Below are 24,927 nucleotides of genomic sequence, written 5' to 3'. Positions count from 1 at the left end.
AGACACATCTCATTGTAACTTAATACCTTACTTCAAAGACATCATCAGATTTTATAATTCGATTTAGTTCAAATTTTAATGCATTGACCAGTTTTTACGTACATTGATTTTGGTAAAAATACTTTAGTTTTAATTTGGTTGTTTTGATTTCAACAAAGTTACATAAATTCGGACTGAGTGTTTAAATTTTAAACAGGTTACATGAACTTTTAACCTAGTTTTAGGCGCGGCATATTCAAATCATGGCTCCTCCTCCAAAAATTAACATCACACCCTCACTCACTTAAAAAAAAATTGAAAAAGAATATTAATTTCTGTTGAAATCAATGAGTTGAAGTAAAAAAAAAAAAAGTGTTTACAGAAAGACATTTTAGAAATTGTCGAAAAATCAAAGAAAAAAAATTCTAAACTGGCAGGATTGGATTGAATGTAGGGTTTAGTGGCAAACTGAAGAAACGCGAAATTGTTCTTAAAAATTTTATTTTTAATTTGTATCTTTACTAATATCAAATGAAAAAATATTACATATTTTCATAATTTTTAAGTACAAATATTTATTGAATACATAGAAAAATCTCATTTTTTATATCACTATTTCTAATCTATAGATTCACAAGAATTAGTATTATTAGGTTTATAGTAAGAGCAATCATATATTTTAAAATTGAGCAATTGCATTTTGAGAAACTGAAAGAGTTGATGAAAAAGTTGAGAAACGCTCAGCATTGCTTTTAAGGTGCCTTAGATCTGTCTATATCTAGGGGCATCTTTTTAACAATTAATAACTTGCCTAACCCACATATATTTTTCTCAAAACGGAACCGCACCAGAATGCTCCAGTTGTAAGGAATCTATTACAGTAAGAGATACAATGATCGATGACACGTACAGAATATATGCATTTATGGAGATAATTTTTCTTTTAGTATTTTATTTCAATCTTTCTTAGACACGTTTTTTTTTAAACAGTTAAGGTTGCTTACATTTCAGGAAAAAAAAAATTCTAATTAAATTCGCTGTTCTAAGAGGTTACAAAAGAACTCACGGTCCATGTCCACTTTTCCCCATAAATGGTCCTAGAAACACTGAATTAAAAGATACCAAATTTCAATATTCTCTCACTATTGCTTAAAAAAAACATTTGTAATTCTGAAAAAGTATATTAATTATGATAAAGTATTTACTCCTAAGTATAATTTTATGTAACATACCACGATCGATGACGCGTACAGAACATATGCATATTGTTGAGCCTATATTATATTTCTTTTAGTATTTCATCAAAATCTTTTTTACACACGCTTTTTTTTAAACATATTACTAAAGGTACATATTTCTGGAAAAAAAAAACTTAAATCAAATTTTCAGTTCTTAGGGGCCACATTGTAACTCGGGATCCAGGCCCATTTTTCTCATCCTTAAAAACAGCCCGAGAAACTCTGAATTAAAAGTTACCAAATGTTAATAAAAATAATACAACGTTTTAACTATCTTAAAATTAATAGACTTATTTCATTTCATTGTGTCTAACTTCCCAAGGGATTTAAATAATGCAGCCATCATTTTTATCTGTCACATTCGAGACATTTAGTAACATACATAAACATAGCTCAATGCGTGGCGAAATAATTGAACAATGAACGAAAACTGTTAATTAACTGAATAATTCTTAAGTTGTCTTTTTCTTAATAGAGTTTCCGCCCAGACACCCGCAAATTGTGAGCGAGCCCCGGAATAACAGCTGCCAGCGCCACCTATTACTCCAATCCTTTTTCCAGGAGATGAGATTCCCATTTACCGCGAAGCAGAGCCGCTTATCCTATTTTAGGAGGCATCCACATGAGCCTGAATGCGCGACTGTTCGGGAAAAAGGATTACTATTAATCTTTAACTTAGTGGAAATTGAAAGACGTAAATGTAACTGTTGCTTCGTTCTATAGTACCTCATATTATATGTAGCTGGTAGATGGGAAAAGAGATTCATTTTCTCAAGTGAAAGAAGTATGTTTGTTTTACTTTGATTTGATGTTTTATTCTTGAATGATCGATGCGATTTGAAAAGCGGGAGATATAAATAATGAAAATTATAATTAATTCAACTGCGGTGCTTCATAAAGTATTATTAAATGCATTGCTACAATTATTTACAATGACAAGTACTACGCGTATAAACAAACAAGAAAACGTAGTTTATTTTTAACATGTTATATTGCTTAAGTAACTGGGAAAAAGAAGGAAATATATACGTATTAAAAATCACACTAATAAATTAAGAGGGATTGAATATATGTATTTGAGCGAATGAAAGTAAAAAATATTTATTTGGTTCTTATATTTTTAATAACCATAATGATTTGGGAAAGGAAGAAAAAGTAAAAAATATTTACAGTTAAATGTTTTATTTTGTTTGCGGGGGAGGATAAATGGGCATCTATTTAAATACATATTTGATTTTATTTAAATTATTTGTATTTAAATGAAGTAAAAAAATATCCTGTTATTATAATTATTATTAATCATCTAATTAATATAAAATTAAGATGATCTAAGTAAGAAATGTGTAACATGTAACAATGTATGTGTATGATGTAACAATGTAAAAGGTATGTAAACTACCCTACAATAATGAAAGGAATACTTTCAGTTTCTGATTTTTTTTTCTCCAAATTTCTCAATACTTAGGAAATTTTTTGCTTTTAGATTAGTTAAGAGCATGTGATTACTCTATCAATAAAATGTAAAGCTTTGAAGGATTTTAGGTACCAGCAATAAATTAGGAACGGAAAAAAAAATCGAACATGCTTTATGCCAGAAAATATAGCAATCAACTTGCATTGATTACTTTGGTTATTATATGCAATAACTGCATACAATTTCTTAAATTGAGCTTAAATATCCATAAAGATAGACGTTAAAAATATGTTTATTTTCTACCATAACTAAAAAAGTACAATAAATATGCATTTTTGGAGCAATTTTTAATAAATAAAAAAATTAAAATAGAAATGAAAACATTTAATTTTTTCCCCTTCATAATTCTGCTGTGAATCGTAAGGGGTAACTAATGAAAAAAGTCAGATTTGTATATCTTAAAAATTTAAAAAAAAAAAAAAAAAAAAAAAAAAACTGAATGATAAGGGGCTTCCCACAAATTTCCGTTTAAATTATAAATGACAAGTATAACGTAACAAATGACACCGCCGTATAATTATTGACAAGACAGAAATATGTGTTGGTATAAGAAAACAATGTAAAAGAAAATACTATCAGTGTCATTTTTAATAATTCTTGTTCTATAACAAGATTGAAACCCCCTTATCATTTAATGTTTTATTTTAAAAAGTACAAAAATCATTTAAAAAATTTCTAGAATTTAGAAATTTTCAAGACATTCAAATATGATTTATTATTTCAGAAGTTATCAAATACAATTCTAAACAAAATGATGATTTTTTTAAAAAAAGTTTTCCGCGCGTGAACAGAATGAAAGGACTATTTTCGATGTTCATACCTAGCGCAATTTTGCAACAAATTTTAAAATATTTTTCGGTTACGGTAAAAAAAGCTATTTAAAAAATATCCATTTTTCCAAGAATACTTACGATAAGTTTATAAGTTTTATGCACTTATCGCATAAAATAAACAAAGTAATCGATACAAGATGATTGCTTATTTTTTCGTTGAGGGTGTTTAAATTTTAAATCATTCATATTTACCAATTAGCACATCTCTAAAGTTATGAATAATATTCGTTGAAAAAATATAAAAAAAATTGAAAGTGTTCTCTCATTATTGCAGGTTAGTGTATTTATAATTAATAAATAACGGATTGTTTTAAAAGACACTAGAACGAATGATAAAATTAATACTGTGGTGATATATACCCCTGTGATATAACTGTAAAATACTAATAGTGCCACCGCATTATTCAAAACCGATGAAGATTACGAAATCATTGTCCTGCATGAAGAAGTAGTTAAAAGAACTGGATCTTGGCATTAGTCGAATTCAGAAGCCAATCAGGTTCGACACACGGGCGTGACGTCGCTTTCAGATATTCAAACCAATTAAATCTGATTTAAATCACATGGTTAGGCATAACACTTCACTTCTCCTCGAGTTGAAATCACCCAATTCCATTGCAAATAAAAAATTCTATTCTAAAAATATGTTATAGGGCGATTTCATCGTTAAAAAACCGCACGTGACTCGTTAGGCTAATATATTTTTCACAAAATAATTTTATAAGTATGTATATCTTTGTTTAAACAAAGCAGAAAAATAATTTTATTCATAAAAATATATATATATAATACAAAAGTTTTAAAAATACTTTTGTATTAATAAAAGCATTAAAACTTTTTCGTGTTCATAAAATGCAGATATTCTATTTTGGGACTTCAAGGCTGAAAGCATGCCAATGAATTATAATTAGATTTATGTTTCAAAGGAGGAGTTATTTTAAGGTCTTTCACTTCCATATAAGGGAAGAGTAAACGATTTTCTATGAGTAATAAATAATTTATCCTGATATGATATATATATACATTTTAAAATTCCGAAATTGTTCCACAATAAGCTGTAGTTTCATTGGGAAATGCCTTGTCCAGATAGACAAAATTAATAATAAAAAAAATTACAAAAATGTAAAATTATAATGTAATAGGACAATAATTTAATTTTTATTAAAGAAAGGATATACATGAATTTTTATGTTTTATTTGGATTTAAAATTTATTTGTAGCACAAAACAAAAAAAAAATAGAAAATTTACTTTAAGGTTTTATGACGCCCCATTTTAGGGGAGCTGTACGAATAATCTGATCCTGATCAATCGAGAGTTAGCTGAATTTTGAATGTTGATGACAATATATAAAATAAGTATACTATAACTTATAAGTATTATTATTTTATTCTATGACTATATATAGTGTCCTTTGTGTCGCTGCATTCCATTAATCAAACAATTTTTGAGTATGGCACTGCGTTTTATAAAATCAATAAGTTTGAGATTTATTTATTATCTTTTTTAAATTAACATTCTTAGCATATGAACCATTGATTGTTACATCGCTTTAAGAACTTGGCAAAATTTAAAAAAAAATATTATTTGGGTATGCAAAAGATGTTTCTAAGAATAAGTTTTTAATGAACCTAAAACATTTCTCTTTTTATTTAATCTTATTGTACACCATATAAATACAGTTGTTATATTGACGTTTTCGCGCGTGCTCATTGGAGAAAGTAAAAAAAAATTCCATGGAATAATTCTAAATACACAGTAAAGTTCCAGCTGTTATCTTTACAAAATTGAACTAGTATATAAACTTGTATTATTATTTATTTATTGTATCATTGTTTCTTATTTTACGTATACGATGTTGATTATCACTCAAAATTAAAGCCTTAAAATCTACTAGTGTTTCTCCGTTCTTATCTTATAAAATAATCATATGTTATTAGTATTTTATGATAAAGATATATAACTACCTTTTGCTATTAAACGGTTATTTTTATTATGAATTTTAAGTAAAACTGTGCGATTAAAGTAATAAATCCAAAATCAATATCACGAAATACTTTCCATACTTTTATTAAATAATCTCTTATGTGAAAAATGTTTACAGACTTTTTGTAGTAACTGAAAATTAAATAATTTAAATTACAAATTCACAGACGAAATTGAAATGGTAACGGATATCAATATGAAATTTTTTCAGCTAAATGGAAGCTGAAACTAAATTCTTCCCTGTTATTTTTATCATAGGTTTTATTTAAAACCTATTTAAATAAAACCAGATTTTTGTACTCTCATAATTTTAAATTTATAAAAACTACGGAATATTTCTTCACTTCTTAAATATTTTTTATGATGATGGAAAAATTGCTTGATGAAAAAAAAAAAGCCATTGGAACTCTGCTAAATTTATGAAATGTTTTATTTAACTTGTGCCACCAGTAAAAATTTAGAATAAGTTTTTATGCAAAGGGATGAATAAATAATATAGAGATTTTTGAATGTTGCGCTTTATTTTGAGTATGTCTCATCATCTACAGGCGGATGGAAGTCTAAAATAAACAAAACACTCTATTGGAATCCATAAGAATGCCGACAGATTTTATTACTTTTTCTTCTTTAGTTAAGAAGAGAAAGTTTCGGAAGTACTTTCACAGAGGGAAGAGACTTAATGGAAACTGAAAACATTTCTTCCAATTTTATTTCATTATCACTTTTCAATGTAGTATAAAGGAAATGTTTTATTATGAATTATTTTGTAGACACTTCAATTGAAAATTTGTTTTTGCTCGTGCAGCGACTTTTATAATTTTTGTTTTGTTTTGTTTAACGTTAATCATTATAAATAGAAACAAAGTTTTAATTACAGTGAATTGCTAAGAGATAAATTTAGCACAAATAAAATTGAATTCTAAAATACAAATTATTCTACCAAGGTGAAAAACATTAGTTTTTAAAATTCAACTGCCGGTATGAGGAAGCAGAAAAATTTAACCTACCAGAAATAATTAATGACTTATCATTTAAAATAAGAAAAGTAACTTTCACACGAATATTATCTCCATCTTCATATATATACCTTATTTTAATATTAGTAATGGTTGTAATTAACGTGTGAAAAGTTAATTTTATATCCCATGATATATAAATTACACTCTTTAGTGCACTCTGATTGCAATATGAGGTTGTAGATCTCTTTCAGAGATCGTCAAAAAGAGCTCTCTAAATAAGAGCCTCAGACTTATTTTGAATCTACTTATTTGTGAGAGAGTGTTGTAAATTTTTGGCGCAAGAGCAATAATTTGGCTATACCGTGCCTAAAACTAGGCTAAAAATTCATAGAATGTAGTTAAAATTAAAGCACTAGGCTAAAATTTATGTAACCCAGCTTACATCCAAACAGGAGGTTAAATTTGAAGAAACTTGGTTACAATCAAAACAACTAAAATAAAACTGAAGTAACTTAGCTAAAATCAATATAACTAGATAAAATTGGTTAAATTATTAAAATTTGAACTAAATCGAATTATAAAATCCGATGTCTAAAGTATTAAGTTGGGATGAGGTGTGTCTCCAAGTAAAATTGCTAAAGTCGGGAAGTCACTAATCATTTGTTTTGATATTTTTTCGCGTTTCCTTAATTAACCTTTTTCTCATTTGGTGCAAAGGATTGCCCGGTCGTTGGGCGAGATTTTGATGGTCAGTCCTAAAGGTTTTCTTCAACACAAAGTCAATGGAAAAAATTCAGAGCTTTTCAAAAGTGGTTGCAAATATAAATGGTCTTTCCTAGAGGCTTCAATGCATATAGATTTTAATGTTAACTTCCAGTGGGAAAAGTAGCATTTCTTTTTCTTTCGTATTGCAGATGTAGTATTTTAACTAAAATTTTACACAATTTAAAATATATTTGCTTAATTTCATGCTTTTCAGCATTTTAAAAGATAAAATAAATTATAATTGAGAATAATAGTGTTATATATTTTTCTCTATACGATTAAAAAAAAAAAGAGATTAAAGGCTAATGTTTTATAAATTATTTCATTAAATAAAATTAAATAGCATATGCTTTGAAACTTCGCATTGATGTTTGAAAAAGGCCTGAAATTTTCCTTATGCCAAGGGCGCACAATAGGCTTATTACACTATTGGACAGTCAATAAAATATTGTTAGGAGTAGCGAAACATCAAGTAAAGTAAAATCTCACTTAAAATTACGACGTTTCATAAATTTTGAATTCAAACACTGAGTAAAAATGTGTGATATGGTTAGTGGTTCACTGTATTCAGAAGTGGTGGTTATCAGGTGGTGGTTCGTTTAATAAAAGGTGTATTTATATTAATCTTGTAAGGCCAATACGCAATCTGTTATTTTGTGCTGCAATCCTTTTAGAGCCATGTAAATGGTTTAGTAAACGGTTTGACTTCATAAAACCGAAACAACCTAAAATAATTATGTTAAAGCTGGATCAACTAGTTTAAAATCAGAACAACTGTGCCAAAATTGGAACTAAATGGAATTATAAAATCTGATGTCTTACGGTAGATGTGGTGTGTCTAGAAGTAAAAGTGATTAAGTAGGTACTGTCGTCTTTCAAATTTAATCCTTAATAGATTTATAAGCACAGGTCATTTTGGCTCGTGGATAGCTGTTGTTGTTAAAAACCTTAACTTCACTGTAAGAGACCGGAATTAGGTTCACGTCGTATTGGTTTGATATTCATACTACAGCAACTCATTCGCTAAAAGTGGTACAAGTGTCGGTGTTCTTCTAGAGGTACTACACATTTATAATGAAAAATATTTATGATCCAAACTCTGAAATACTATATATTATATATATATATATATATATATATATATATATATATATATATATATATATATATATATATATATATATATATATATATATATATATATAATATTGTCGTCTACAAATAAAAATATTTCTAAGTCAATGAAAAACTGGCAAAGAAGTTAAATCTAAATTGGTCAATAAAACTCTTAGATGAAAAGAAGATAAAGTAAATAATTGAAGAAAAAAGTTAAGTCAGACTTGGGAAACAATTTTCTAAATCTAATTTCGCCTCTCCTGATAACTGCTAAGAAATGTCGATAAGAGCGTATGTATTTTTTTTTTTAAAATCTAAATTCATTGAAAGCTAACTACAACGATAGCAAAAATTTTTTGCAGAATAATAAAATTTCAGAAATAATGTTTCTTCAAAATGTATTGAATTTAACAATTTTAATTTTTTGTCAGCATTTATTCATGTTCAAATTTTAATTTAGTTTGCAGTTTTTAGAGCCCAAAAGCAGAGATGTAATTGGCCGAAAGGTAAAAAAGAAGAAATTCAAAAATGTGATCCAAAACAACGTATGAAGGGGAGTTGGTTAGTTTTAAATTTTTTGCACAAGAGCCAAAGCCGCGCTTAACACTTGGCCGAAATTAAAAGTATGATGGTTTAAAGTTTTGGAAGTATCTGGCGTCTTTAAGATATTCAATATGATTTCTATGTGGATAGTTAGTCTCAATTAAAGTCGATGATTCAAGATATTCACAGTCAAAGTATCGTCGTCTCTTAATTTTTAAATTAGAACACTGGGTCAAGATGTGCTTTATGGTTAGTGGTTCTCTGCAAAATGGGTGCAATTAGGCTCTGGTTTGTTAATTAAAAGGTGTATGCGTGTTAATCTTGTTCTTAGATTCGGTTTGTTTAGCTTATTTCTTCATAGCACTACACATTCTTATTTTAGCAGATGTACAGCGACTAATTATATAGAAAAAAAGTTTTTTTACATATAGTTCGAAAATTTCTTCGCTGTTGACTTGGAGATGTTTAAATGGACAGTAGACTATTTGATAAATCACTTCAACAGCAACAAGTCATTATATGGAGCATTTGAAGCGCCTCGACAGCCTTGATCGTCGCTTTCATGTATACGCGTACAATGAAAATCCTTTCTCTTTTTTGGATGCAAATTTATATTGAGACTTAAAACATCCATATCTGGAGATATATATTTCTACATGTCAGCCTTGCCAGTACAAAAATGTTCATTTTATGTCCAAGTTTCAAGGCGTAGAAGTTTTTGAGACGTTATAATTTTCAGGGTATCCGGAATTGGGCTTCTTTTGCTGAGATTTTTTTCTAGCGTTTTTCGACAGTAATTTTTTTTCCACTTCGATTTGTCATGAAAATTTTTTTTGTTGTTGTTAAGAACTCCTGCTCTTTAGCTCCTTGAAGCAGAGATCATGTTTTTGCGCTAATTTCTGTTGACTTCATCTTTAAGGTAATCTTTCTTCTTGAATAAATCAACTGCAGACTTCTTACAAGACCCCAGTTCACACTTCACAGTCTGTATATCATCAACGGATTCTGCACAAAGTTTATTTGTTTCAGATGTAACGACACAGTTCATGATGTTAAAACTCGACTTAACGTTAGAGCCATGAAAATTAATAAGCATGACGCTGGCAGTTTCTGACAGAAGAGAAAATGTGTAATTTCCATCCACAATTTTTCTACGAGTTCCTCTTGCTATGGTATCCGTAAGCAGGCAGTATGATATTTATACACGTCCATGTCATAAATATAGCAACATTTTCAGCTGATATTAGTCACTATGCTACGCTGATTAGCAACACGAAAATTTGCCACTATGTCTGGAGATCTTTCATTAATTTTTGAGGAAGAAAATGTTTACAACAAATGGGATCAATTGAAGAGGCAGATTGCAAGAATAAATTGCCAAGGGGCATTTTCTTCTGTAATGTTCTTGCACATCAGTAGAGGACTATCTTAAAATGGTTTCACACTTTTCCTTTTTGCTGAGACAGTACTGCAGTAAATAGATTAGAAGCAAGCAGCATCTCTAATCAAAATATTTATTTTTTTTAATTCTCAGCGGTCCTTGTCTACTGGTGTCAGAGCTTTCTGAGCAAAAGTCTTTTGCAGATTAAGTATGTAATAAGTTAATAAAATCGGGATTTCACTTATTTTGCTTCTCTATTTCAGATTAGCGTTGCGAGGTAATTAGTCAGTATAGCCAAACTGGATACGTCTTACTTTAGAAAGTGATGTAAATTCTTGGCCTAAGTGCCATGATTTGGCTATACCGAGCCTAAAACTTGGTTAAAATCAAAACCAGGTTAAAATTGAAGCAACTTGGCTAAATTTAAAGTTACTAGGTTAAACTAGTCAACTCGTTTAAAATTAAATCCATTAGTTAAAATTAGAGGCAAATCGAATTATAAACTCTGATGTCTCTAAGGTAAAGCATTAAATCTGGATGAAGTGTGTTTCCAAGTAAAAATTATGTAGTCACGAAATGGCAGTTAAAGTACTGTAGTCTTAAATTTTAAACATTTATTGGTCAATGGTGTAATTTCTGGTTCAATCTCGAGTAAATTGTTGCTTAATTTTCGTAGTTTATTGTTACTGGGTTCGCTGAGTATAAATTTAACTAATATAAGAAATAATGGAGTGAGATATATGTTGAAGAAGGTACGATTTAATGGTGTAAGAGTCGAAATAGGCTGAATTTTTCCAGGGGTAAATGACATCACTTACTTATTAGGTTCGTTGGTCAAGCGGTGCTATCAACTCGTTTGACGAAAAAAAGGGTAAAGGTCACTGGGAAATCTTGGCGAAATTGAACCCTTCCGAGGAGTTTGTTTTAGAATAGCTGCAGCAAAAAAAAAAAAAAAAAAAAAAAAAAAAAAAAAAAAAAAAAAATCGCATTTTTTTTTTAAAGTACGTAAACAAATGCCAAGTTTTTAAAGTACGTTTATTTTTCTTTTCCCTCGAATGAAATTTCGAAACATGTAAATGTTTGTCGAAATTTACTTTTTTTTCTGAGGTAAACTAGTTGTTAGGCTCCTATATTTCTAAACTTTAAATACGGTTTTATTTTTGCATCTCAAACTCACTTATTTTGAATGCTGTATACGCTTTTCAGCAATTCAAAAAAATTTTTCTTTTGATGTTTTCAGTCTGCTATTAAGTTTTTAATACAAGTAATGCAAAGAGCGTATTTCACCTGAATTTAAAGCGTTTTAACTTAATAGATGCCTGAATATAAATGGAAAATTTTCTATTTTAGGAATAAGTTGAAAAGTTCCTCCATTACTGAATGAATTGTTAGAAATTACGTTTTATATGCATGAATAGTTTTTAAATAACAAAAACGGAAAATGAAAGAATCGTAAAACATTATTGTTGAAAATTAAATCACAAGTTTAAGTGAAAATAGCAAAATTACGTTAAGAACATTTTTGGATACGGCACGGTATCCTCTAGAGATGCCGTGCCGTATCCAAATGTTATGGGATTAATGGGATTTTTTTTTTCGTATTTGATTTCCTTTCCACTGAGATAATTCGGTTTTAGGAATTTGATATTTTGGAGAAACAAAAACAGTTAAAAATGGAAGCTTAGGAATAATGGAAAATAGTGGTTGATAGATAATTGATATTTTATTCAAAATAAGAATAAGTTTCTTGTATACAAATTTTTGTCTAATTCATTGAACTTACTTCTAGTCTAATTCATAGAACTAACTCGCATTTGAGTTATATGGAGTGGAAATGTATCTCCTGACCCACTACAGCTCAAGTATATACTACACATAGAATGTGACCTTAAAAATCATATGTTTAGTTAATAATAAAAATTCTTTAACCAATTATGGCTAATTAGTTTTTGGCTGTTCCCTGTGTTTTGAGATAGTAAATTAGATTTCGTTGTGGGGTGATGGATCAGCATAATCACAATTAAAATAACGGAATTTCTTAAGTTTCAAATTTTTGTTTTGTGTTAAAATGTGTTTTACCATTAATGATAGTCTACAACTGGAGAAACAGGCGCTGGTTTGTTCAGTAAAAAGTGTTAATGCATTAATCGAGTATGTACAATAGGTGGTGGTTTGCTTATAAGATCTTTAATTTTTCTAGAACTACTTAGAGTTTTAAAAGGTGCTATTAATAGTTCTATTTCATGCTGTTTGTTGATTTCTGAATTCCATTCTGTAGGCCAATAGGTATTTAAAAGTGCTTAGTATTGTTTTAATTTGTCTTGAAACAGGTCTGCTAGACAGATTTTGTGTAACTTTTGCAGTGAAATAGTCTATTTCAAATAATTATAGTTAAAAAAATGCTGTCGTAACTGACAAACAGAAATTATGTTGTTTTTAGGTGCCTCTATATTTTCACTTAATAACGCATTTCACTTAAATAACGCATGCTTCAAAAAATTGCTATAGGGCGCCATTCAAGTTACTGAAATTGTTTAAAATTCGAAACGAGTTCAAAAACATAATTTTCCTAAAACTTACTGCTGTCACAATTTAAATGAAAAAATGGAATTTCTACTTGCAAAAAATATCTGTGGAAACAAATTTTCTTCTCATTTTTTAAGTAAATATTACAACTAATATAGTGTCAATTACTAAATTGGTTACTTGCCTAGTAAACTCTGCAGTTCGAGATGAACTTCCATGTGGAAATTTGTCGACCACCCAACATCCAATGGATATTTTTATAAAACGTGAATTAACAAAAATGGTAATATTGCCGTGGAATTGTGCTAATGTTTCATGAAGGTTCTGAACTACTAAATGTTATATTTCGTCAGTGAGATTTTTTTCCTTCTGGATATAGCTCAAAACGCGTGTTTAAGAAAATGGACATAGTATTTGATTCCGTTTATAAAACTTCTCTTACGAAAATTATTTTTGTTTCAAAGAAAAAGCTGATTGATCTAAATAAATTCGTAGTGTTATGTCATTAATTTGCGTAAATTACTTAGTACATTTATAAGAAGAAAAAAAATTAGTTTTTAAAATATATTGAAACAACAGTGTAAAAAATACAGTCAATAGTTTTTTTTTTTACAAGGCTGTCCTATAAATTTATATTCATGGTGTTAAATTGACGTTGAATGAATTAAGATTTTTGAAAACTCTTTATCGTAGTGTTCTGAATAAGAAGAGATCCCCGAAAAGTAACATTTATTATATACCCAACCATATAAACTACGAAGTCAGGAACTTTGCTCCGTAAAGATTATGCACAATGTTTAAAAAAGTATATAAATGTTACTGTGTCCATTTCCTGAAACAAGCAATTTGAGATGTGTCCATTATTTTAAACACGCATTGTATTAATTTTTTTAAACATGTATTTTAAACCTGTCGATTTCTTAAACTCGCATGTTGAGTGATATTCAGAATAAATAGCTCCCCGACAAAATATAACATTCAAGAAAATTTGGCATTTTATGTGTTATGATCCATCGGATATTGGGTGATTGTTAACTTTTCACACGAAATAAAGATTTTATAAGGCAAGTAACCAATGTAGTAAATGACACTACTTATAATAATAATAATAAAAAAATTGTTTTTCAGATGGTTGTTAAAAGTAAGAATTTCCCCCCTATTTTTTTAATATTTAAATTGAAGCAGTAGTTTATTTTTATGAAAGTAATAACTTTGAATTCATATCGACTTCTAAATAATGAAATTTCAGTAACTTCAGAACCTAGTGAATGGCGCCCTAGAGTGAAAAAACTCGTAACCAATGTACCTATCTAAAATACATTATTTATACCATAAGGTTTGCAGTGTTTAATTAAAAAGATTAATATAAAAGTTATCGAAAAACGAGATAACTTTTGTTAATTAATTTTAGCATTTTTTAAACCATAATTATTTGAAATAAACTATTGCACTGAGCAAAAAAAACCCTTTCTAATAAGCCTGTTTTGAGACCAATTAAAGCAACAATAACAAATATTTTAAATGCCCATTGGCAGGCAGAATGCAATTCAGAAATCAGCAGTAAACTACCTGAAATGAAACAATAGCACCTTTTAAAACCATAAATAGCTCCAGAGAAATTAAATTTCTTATGAACAGACTGCGTAGCTTCTTTTTGCTGATGCTGCCATTACCATCAAAATATTTTTTAACACAATGTAAAGATATAAAATGTGCGAGACGCCGTTATTTTAACTGTGATTATCCTGATCTCTCAATTTCGATTGGTTACACCCCTTACGACCCCCATGGCCAATTTTAACTGGTGACATTTGGTAGCCCTTGGTAACTTAAAGACAACTTGGATACTTCCAAATAATTTAAACTGGATTCTTAATGCCAAAGCTGAACCAAGCGTTGGCGGCGCTTTAGCCTTCCAGGAAAGTATCAAAGAGGTGATTCAGAAACCAGTGAAAATAAAATAAGATTCACCAACGATTTCATGCATAATTTTTTTACAGTTATTTTATATTCTAAATTTTATGTAATACGTATGCTTAATTTCTTTCCTTTTTTCATTAATTTTTTATTCCCCTAAAAAAGGAATTTTAAGCCTACCTCGGGAGACCTAAATTTTTTGTTTGACTAAATTGTTTATTTATTTTTTCGATAAATGCAATTACAGTGAGCTTTTTTTCTCTCGTTATATAGGCTGCAAGATCGTAGCCGAATATGGTTTGAAATAGGCCTCAGAACGAGTTATTTTCTAAGGAAAACCTAATAGTGTTTATTCAATTTTGCGAACACCATTTACCGTTTTAAATAACATAACTTATATGTAACTTGGCTGGCCAGTCTAGACATTCTTCCATAAAAACATATATTCAAATAATGAAAAATAATTAATAATGCAAGTAATTGTTGGCAATAACAAAAAAAATGTTTTATGGATTTTTTTAAAATTTTACTTCATTAAATAAGGTAGACTTAATACAACTATAAAAAAACACATTTTTATTGAAATGCTTCTTTTGAGGCAATTAGCAAACAAAAGAGAACTTTCATTTTTTCCTCTTTCTTTTCTTTTGTTTGACGTGGTAAAAAATATAGGAGGGAAGCAGATAAGCAAGCAGACATCAACCGACGTCTTGTTGTTTCAGGTGTAAGAACGAACAAGAATTTTCATTTTCTCGAAAAACTAAAAATAAAGAATACTTTAGTTTTTTCTTAAGGAATGTAAATATTTTCGTAAAACCGTATACTACTCTTGCTTATTAATTCGCAGTTAGGGAACAAGAAACTATGTTTGGTATACGTTTTTAGCTAAAGACCAGTCTAATTAAAAACGAAACTGATTAAACTAAAAGCAATTAAATTAATTAGATAATTTTTTTTTTACATAATCTTGTTTGAAATAAAAACTTGAGTAATGTTAAAAAGAGATCAATTTGTAAAATACTTCAAGTAACTTAATTAAATATTTTATTTATTACGTAAATTTTAACAGAAGGGCTTGTGGAAATATAGTGAGTGAGCTTCTGCTGTAAATTTTTAACGCGAGAGTAATATTTTTTTGAATATAAGAATAATAAATGAAAGTAACGAAGGAAAAGTATTAATATAATTGGTTACGTTAGATTAAAAGATTTGTAATAAAATTATACCCAAAGACAGTGATGTAGTAATTCATTTAAACTATTAAAACACAAAACTGTAAAATCATTGGTATCTCCTAATCTTTCAGAGTCGTGGGTGAATTTAAGTTTTGTTATTTTTGCTTTTTAGATTAACTAATGAATCCAAATAAATTCGTAATGTAATCGTCCATTTATATAAATAATTTATATAAAAATTTTAATAAATTAGTCTTTTTTTTTAAGAATACTTTTTACAACTTAATGGTTGCTTTAACTAGGTTGCAACGGCTGCTATAAATTTATAATAGTGATAGTAAACTACGTCGCTTAAAGCTGTTGGAATTTAGAGTTTCAAATTATCGTTTCGAGTTCTGAATCCAAAGATATGACCTGTAAAGCTACATCTGTACCTCAACCTCACCCTGACATTTTGCTCTGTAATGATTATGCTATGATGTATTTAAATAAGCAAAGAAAAGTAAGTTTAAGTCTCTTTTAGTTGTTTAATTTGGTTGAAAACGAAAAAGACATTTTTGCTGTGTCCCGATTTTAAACCTTACTGAACCTAATGCCAATAAATAAAAACGTGAATTTTTAAGTTGCATTCCTAATCGTAACGCAATTTGCCGAATCCAACCGAAGACAATAATCCTATACAAACAATTTTTTTTCTATATTAGTTCACTAGATAGGTTAGAACTTATTTGCACAACCCTTACGGAAATTTTAGGTATTCTTGAGGTGAAAAGGTTTATTCAAATTTAATTTCAAAATCAACCAAAAAGATCAACCTCCGAAGGTGTATGTAGTTGTTTTATTCACATTTGAGGTTGATGGAAAATCCATTCTCGAAAAGAGTGAATGTTGGCAGGTATGTATATCGAACTAACATCACTGACTTTTCCGGAAGTTGTACTTTTAATGACCGATTAAATTATACTTAAATAATTTTTCCCCCAGAGTATATAAATTTTCAGAATTGTTATTTTATGAGTCAATATTAATTTCTACTTGCAAAATATGTTCCATAAAAAAATTACATCAGTTTTTTTTTGCGTAGAGCAAAATATTTTTAAAATTGCTGTTATAAAAAATAAATAAGCTTTTTTCCCCATAAAGGAGTTTAAAGCAATTTCACAAGCAAAAAATTATTATATGATTACTACATTCCATTGAAATTCACTAATAAAATAAATATCTATCAGTTATATAACTTAAATGAATCGAATTTTAAAACTAACAACCCATTCGAATTTAAAAACTAAATTCTAAATATAGCGATATCGCAGAATCGATAGAGCTGTCAAAGAGGAGAGAAAAGTTAATGTGTCAGGAAATATTCGCTTCACTAGTCATATCTTCATATTGCCGTTGGGGATATTATCAGAAACGAGATTCTCGATTGCTCCGAATGTCCGGAGATCAAAACTAAATAGGGAATTTCGGTGGAAAATGATTGCGATTGTGTCAGAAGAACATTTTTAACGTCAATGCAGTTTTATGGAAGAGCGTTCTCATTTTATAGAAATTTTATTTATAGTTCTCTTAAATTCAACATTTTTATTCATTTCATTTCAACATTTGCTTTTTAAAATGCAAACTTTCTGACAACTAAATATGTTATCAACAACGATCGCTGAATTGCGTACCTTACTGGTAGGTTATTTTAAGCTTTTGGCTCGAGAGCCAGAAAAGGGTATACCACACTCAACTTTAGGTCGATATTAAAAGTCTGATTTATATTAAGAGGAAATACCCAGTCCATCGATTACTGGAAGCGGTTATGGACGCAAATCACCGAATTGAAAGTTCACGTTTTTTTAAAATTGAATTTAGTTTGATTATAAGTATGCAATCTACCCAGTAGAGGGGCGTGAATAATGGCACTTGGAATGCCGCAAAGGCAACTTTTTGATTTAGTAGACAATGGAATATCTGAATCGGATATAAGGGCAAAAATGCCATACTTTATGCAATTAGAGAAGAAAATTAGGCAAAACGATGAGATTTAAGTTCACTATCTTCCATGCCCCTTACTGTAGATAAAAATATTTTAAGCGCAAAAAATAACTTTACTATTAAAAGTTAAAATAAATTTTTAAAATTGAATAAATTTTTTTCTTGTTACCATTATTTCAAGATAATTAAAATAAGAAAATTGAAAACAAAAGACTACTTCCTTTTCTGGGACTACAGTATTTATAAATACAGTTCAGCATCTCATTCGTTTAATTATTATAATCCTATTTTTACTCTACGTTTTAAAGAAGTCGAATAAATAAAAGCAATAGCTTTTCCTTAATTCTATTCCGTTTCTCACAGGCAAGAAATAATACCTTATTTTTGTTAGTAGCATCACCTCCTATGTTTCTTTTATCATGCTTTATGTTCTTCCGTAGCCATAGCAACAAGCGATTTCAATGTTCTTTTTGCGAAGATTTCTATTTTAGTGAAATATCCATGACGATTGGTATAAAACAGCTTGTGTATACATTATCTGTAATACTTAACCAAGAAGATAAACGTTAGATGAGATTTATCAATATGCATCACACAATTGATTCTTCAGCTCCAATTAGTTACGAAAGGTTAACAGGCCGATTTTCTGACCAGTTTATCGCACGCAATTTATTTTAAATAGGATATGTCACTTGGCCAAAATGGAGTTTGCTTTCTTTAATCAAACACTGGTTCCATACTCTTGAAGTGTCCTAGTAATTTTTATTCTTTTTTTCTCGCTTCTGATGTAGTTTTTAGCATCATTTGATCAGTTTACGTTTAACAAATTCTGGTTTTTGTACCCTTCATCTTAACTTTAAAAAGCAAAACCAACTTTTAAAACTCAAAATTTGAAAAATATGTTTTAAATGTCGTTCTAATTCAACAGAATCAAGAAAACTTTTTATTCAACCTCCTCTTGAATTGTCAGAGAACAACTTTATTTCTTTAATTTAGTTTTTCTACGTTTAACTTTTTTTCGAAAGTTGTTTTATTTATTCAGCAAAATGCTGAAAAGGAAGAATTCACAATGTTACAGGAATTTTTTTGCCTGAAAGAAAACGAACATTTCAAATTGCAAACAGTTTTGATAAATTACTTTATACTTGATAGTTTCTTCATCTTTTTAAATAAAATCTGAAAAGCCGTCAGGATTTTTTTTGCTTGTCTTTACTTGGCCTGAAAATTTGTTAAATATAGTTCTTAACATAAAATATAGAAATTTTGTTTGAAAATATATTTATGAAGGGATAAGGTCTGGTGGTGTATGAGGAAAATTTAGTTTGTATTTCAAAGACAGAAAATTTTATTTTAAAATAATTCTTTTTTAAGTGTACTAAAATTACATCTCTTCGGCGAATAATAAACCAATTTTAAAAGTTATTATTTATTAACATGTTACTTATAATGTATCAATTATAATTTGGTAGAGCACTGGGCCCCATGTCCAAGAGGTTGCGGGTCCATAATCTAAACCAATATAGAAAATGTTTGAAGCATCGTATTACGAGACGTATATAAAAATGGAAAGCTACTGTAACCGAAAGCAGCCATTAAAACAACATGGTTGAATATTGATCAAGAGAATATGTAAAATCTTGCTCCTCCAAAAGAAAGCAGCGTGTTCCAGTTGATTAATCAAATAAATAATTGAATTTTTTTGAATAAATATTGTCATTTGTTTCCAATATTTTTGTAGCAGTAGAAACTCGTCGAAATGATAATGTTTATTTCTTTCTGCTGAAATTTTTTAGGGTTTATTTTTTCGTTTTACGCTGTATCCTTTACTATTAACTTATTACATATTCAGTTTACAAATTATTGAAAACAAAGTATGCATTAATTTATTGAAATTTTTTATAGTTTCTTAAACTTTAGTCTCCCACTGTACAACTAGGTTTTAAAGCTAGATTGACATATAGAAACTAAATGAAGTATGAGACAATGTTATAATGAGGGTTATCTCCAATTAATGAAATCAATGATAGATTTAAATGTTGTTCACTCTGAATTTTAAATCTGTTGCACTGGGTTTAAATGATTTTGAAAGAACGGTCATTAATAACCAAATTTTAAATGTTAAATTATTTCTTTACTAGATCTCAGTATTAACCATGAGAAGATTCTTCCACCGGAAAGGTTCTCAGGCAAAAACTGGAGCTCTGACCACTAATGCTGGAGGAGTACTCGGCAATAGACCACGAAGTTCGTCCTCTTCTAACTCACCAAACCATGTTTCGGCACCCACGGGTAGAGTTCGAGCACCAGCTCTCAGATCAAGATCTATGTCTACTCTCAATGGACCTGAACCAGATTCATCTCGAACAAAGAAATTCACTAGATCCCTGTCGTTTTGTGCCGAAAATCAATCTGCTGGTGGTAGAAGTATGGTGACGAGGCAATTAACAAAAACTGAAGAAGATGAAGTCTTTAGGATGTATACACGGCTGGTTTATGGCGTGGTTGGGGCACTATGCGCCGTTATTGTAGGCATAGCAATGTACGCGTATTTTTATACTTATGGGACCAAATAAGTTCACAAGAGCTTGTATATGTGATGAAATTGAAGGGGAATTTTTTATATGAATGCTTAAAAATACAGGTTACTCCAATTTTACGCAGCGTACGATTTCAGAAGATTTGGATATAGCTCAATAATAGAGTGGTAGAAATATTTTTGATAATGTTTCACAAGTTAAGGCTATGACGCTACATATCTAATCCGAATGCTGCGTGCTTATTGGAACAACTTGTATTGCAAAATTAATGGTTTTCTTGAAGATAAATTAACATTTTAAATAATCATAAAGCATTAATAACATATTGAATAATTAGAACAAAATGACCAGATAGGCACAAGTAAACTAGAGATGAGTACGGGTACAAACATTAAAAGTAGTAATTATGCGTTAACTTCTCTTCGCCATTTTTTTTACTAATTTTCAGTGAAAAAAATTTAGTTACTAAAAATGAAGTTGCGAGTATAAAAAGTTTGGCCTGCATATTACTGTACATTTAATAATCTGGGAAAACAAAAGTCCGAATGCTTTTTTAAACTTACCAGTTCCATAAATTAGGCAATCGTGGTAAAAACATTAATAATAAGTAGTCATCAAGCACGAGAATCGCGCTTTTCATGGAAGAAGGTCGAAGTTTGTATTTTTATATATCAGTCAATTTCTCTCGATCTTGGAGAGAGAATTTTCTCAAATATATAAAGTGGAAAGAAAAATACTTTAAACATTTAGTTTTTGATTTTAGATATTTTGTTTAAAATGATTTTAGACTATCACCATACATAATAAATATCTGATATTTGTTGCATGGTGCTGAAATGACAACCAGATATACTCAATTTGTATATTGCAACACTTCACTGCTCGGTTATTTGATATTTAAATAAATATCTAAGACCTCATAGCCGAGCTGTAGAGTTCTGAAGTGCTAGCAAAATGTAACGAATTGAGTACAGCTCAATTGTAATTTCACTACCATTTTAAATATTGCGAGGAGCTAGGATTTCAGAGTAAACATGTTTGCTTTCTCAGTGAATTAATTTTTCGTATGTCAGTAAATATTTAGATTAAAAAGGAAAGAGAAAGGAAAAATCTTGAAAATTGAAATATTTATTTGAATACAAGTTAAAGTTATTAAATCAATCCATACTTTGATTAAAGATATATATATATATATATATTTATAAATTTAAACAACATGAGCAAGATTTTACGTCCTACAATTTCTCAATATGTTACAGACAAAGACGTATTGATCAAAGAAACCAAACTTAAGTTACATATAATCCTCTAAATGGTATGAAATTGAATAGCTACTGTATACGCTGAAATCGACTGTTTCAAATGCACTGGAAAATTTGGATGTAACTTTATTATTATACACAAGAAATAAGTTCTCGTAAAGTAGACTGTACATTTAGGAGCACCAACACACTACAAATTAACAGTAAACATTTTAAATTGATTAAAATATGAATGTAACAAATTGCTTTATATTGGTTAGTATGTGCCAAATTATTTATGGCGTAGTACGAAGATTAACTTTATCTCTAAGGGTAGTTTAGTAAATTATATGACTGATGGTTAATATTCAACAAAATAAAATAAACTATTTTGGAGTTCGTAGTAAAAATATTTTGTAAATATATAAAATCTATACACATAATAAGTGTAATTATAAATGTGGTCCAAAATATGTATTTGTATTTTAAACATTCCTGAACTTACTTTTTTAAGTAGTTATTGCCTTTCACACTTATTGTTTGGATTTTTTATAGCATGCCTCATGTAAACTTTGCTGTATGATCCTTTTTTATACTCTATTTACCAATTTCATTTTTTATCATGCACGATTTCTAATGATATATATTTATATCCTTTACAAGGTGTTTCAATACAGTTCTTTTTTTTTCTTATACATTATAGATTCATAATTTTGTGATAAACTCTTTAAAATCTTTCCTAGTGAGAAGAGAAAATACTTAATTTTTCATGATCATCACCTTGCTGCTATATTACATGGAAACAGTATAAAGAATTTTTTTTTTTCATTTAACACAATGTAATACATTTTAAGATCTATAGGGAGTCCTACATTAAAAAAAAAAAACAGTTTTTAAGTATATACTGCAAAATATAGTTGAATATACAAAGGGTTATTTTAATATTAAAATCCTAAATAAGAACCACCCCCCATTTTAATATGCATTCTGCAGAATTGATTGAATATAGTGTTTAATGAATGGTACAAGATCCAAATGAGGACATGCTGCGCCAAAAAATATGTTTATTCATGTCAAAAAATAAGTGCATACTTACTTTTCATAAAATACATTAAACATTGATAAAATGATATAGAAACAATCAACGGTAGTAATTGAATAAAATCAGGTTAAAGTTAAAACACAGTAAAATTTTGTATGAAAGGTAAAATGGTGTAAAAGTTAAAAAAATCCTCGATAGAATAAAACTTATATACAATAGCACGGAAATGTTAGGATGATGAGAGACACCTAACAAATCTCCCATAGATAAAATAGAACTAACTACCAGAAAAGGTAAGAAGACGTCTCTTAAAACACAGGCAACTGATTAAAATATGGTGAATCGAAAGTAAAACATTATAAGTGTTGCATTGAGAATATGGATCAGTCTAGTATGGCCGATTCGGAGCCGGGTAAGTTGAACATCTGCACTGCGGAGAGGTACCACAAGGGTTGAAATAGAGTTGGAATAAGTGCAATTTATTGTTGATCTGGGAGTCCCACTGCTGTTGCCATAATGATCTTATGAAATGTCGAATAGTGATTTCGTGTCCGAGAAAGGTACCAGATCGCGCAGCTGCATCGGCTAAATCATTACCGGGGATTCCCACATGGCTTGGAACCCAGCAGAACAAAATATCAAAATCATTCTCATGGAGATTAATTAATAAATGCTGTATAAAGTACAGAATGGGATGAATTTCACTACCAAAATGTTCCAGTTGGTGCGAATTGCTCACACTGTCCGAATAAATGCAGCATTTCCGCGTCGAACCTGCTGAAATAAGTCAATACCACAGCCTATACATATTGACAATATTCATGACGATTGGATTCTGCAGAAAACAAAATAGCACAAATTGACTGACACGTCTTTCATTTTAGTTTGCAGATATTGCTGCAATCGCAAAATATAACCGAGGTAAAAACTGTTAGAAATCTCAAAAAATACAAGTCACATAAAAGAAGAAAAAACCTATATAATGACTTCATACTGAATCCCATAGTTGGGATGACTTTCGCAAATGCTTGGAAAATGTTAATTCTTCCAGTTATATAGTAAAAATTTTAGTTTTCCTTGAGGCGATAGCAACTCTGTATCAGCATTCCCCCCTCCCCAAATTTCTTTTAGCACAATGAAAAATTTTAATTATTTACCTTGGGAACTGTAAAAAAAAAGTTTTAATGCAGGATGCACATATCATAACGCAAGGTGTTTAGAATGCAGACACGTGATGTACAGGTTGAAACTCAAAGAAATAAGGCTTATATGCTCAGTAGAATGTAGTTTCAATTCATTAATTACTAATGCTGCAGGAAAGGGAAAATCTGGCACTTCATGTTAAATATATAAGAACTGGATATTCAGAATGGTGATCATATTGAACCATATTTGCAATTATTATTACTGTTCCTTTTTTTATAGCAACTTCTGGTCTAATATTATACTTTAATGAAACCCAATTTTTTTACATTCCTTTCAGTAGATCACATGCATGGGGCTCTATGCTCTCGTCTTACTAAATGCAATTTCATTTTTTCTACAGCTGTTTTATTTTAATGAGACACAATGTGCATTGTGGAAGCATACTTTTTTCCTGTAAGATTTTTAAATTTCATTCATTTGTTCATTTTTGCATTTCACGTGTGTATGAGCTTTCATTGTTACTGCAAATTTGTGAAATAAATGATGTCCTCCTTATGTTTCATATATGCCCTTGCCACTTTTCATACAATATTTAGTACAAACATTTCAGAATAAAAAAACACGTATGTAAGCAAACTATGCAATGAAAAAAATAAATGTAAAGAAACTATGAAACGAAAAAAAAAGCTACTCTATAAAATTAATGCAGGTACATTTTTAATAATAAATATTAAGGACAATCGATAAAAATGATAGGGAGTAGAAATAATTAAAACATTTTAGGAAGGTTATTCATATATAATACACTTTTGTTGCACTGCATTTTAGCTTCTGCTTGAAAGACTTTTAGTTGAAAGAGTTAAAAATTTGTTTTCTTCTTTATTAACAACAGAAAGGGAAAACTAGAATTGTGTGTATTAAATTACATTGTTACATTCCCTTGATGCAGATGTTTGATCAATCCTAAATTGAACATTAATTGTTCAAATATAACTCTTCTTGATATGAAATTCTTTGTTTCATTTTTCAATAAATATAATTTTTTGAATGTGATAAAACGATGAATTTATATTTTAAATAGGGGACA

General features: G+C 29.1%; 1 protein-coding gene across 1 annotated transcript; it reads left to right on the top strand.

Moving 5' to 3' along the window:
* Positions 1-997: 997 nt before the first annotated feature.
* Positions 998-24,403, top strand: LOC139425145 (uncharacterized). Its single transcript, XM_087166030.1, has 2 exons — positions 998-2,001; positions 20,013-24,403. Exon 2 carries the CDS (start codon positions 20,028-20,030, stop codon positions 20,445-20,447), a length of 420 nt encoding a protein of 139 aa, XP_087022156.1. The 5' UTR covers positions 998-2,001; positions 20,013-20,027; the 3' UTR covers positions 20,448-24,403.
* Positions 24,404-24,927: the final 524 nt, after the last annotated feature.

The sequence above is a fragment of the Parasteatoda tepidariorum genome, chromosome 6 (assembly GCF_982258835.1).
Source record: "Parasteatoda tepidariorum strain Cologne lab strain chromosome 6, Ptep-v5.0, whole genome shotgun sequence".
Classification (NCBI taxonomy): Eukaryota; Metazoa; Arthropoda; class Arachnida; order Araneae; family Theridiidae; genus Parasteatoda; species Parasteatoda tepidariorum.
This window is presented reverse-complemented; position numbering and strand designations above follow the sequence as displayed.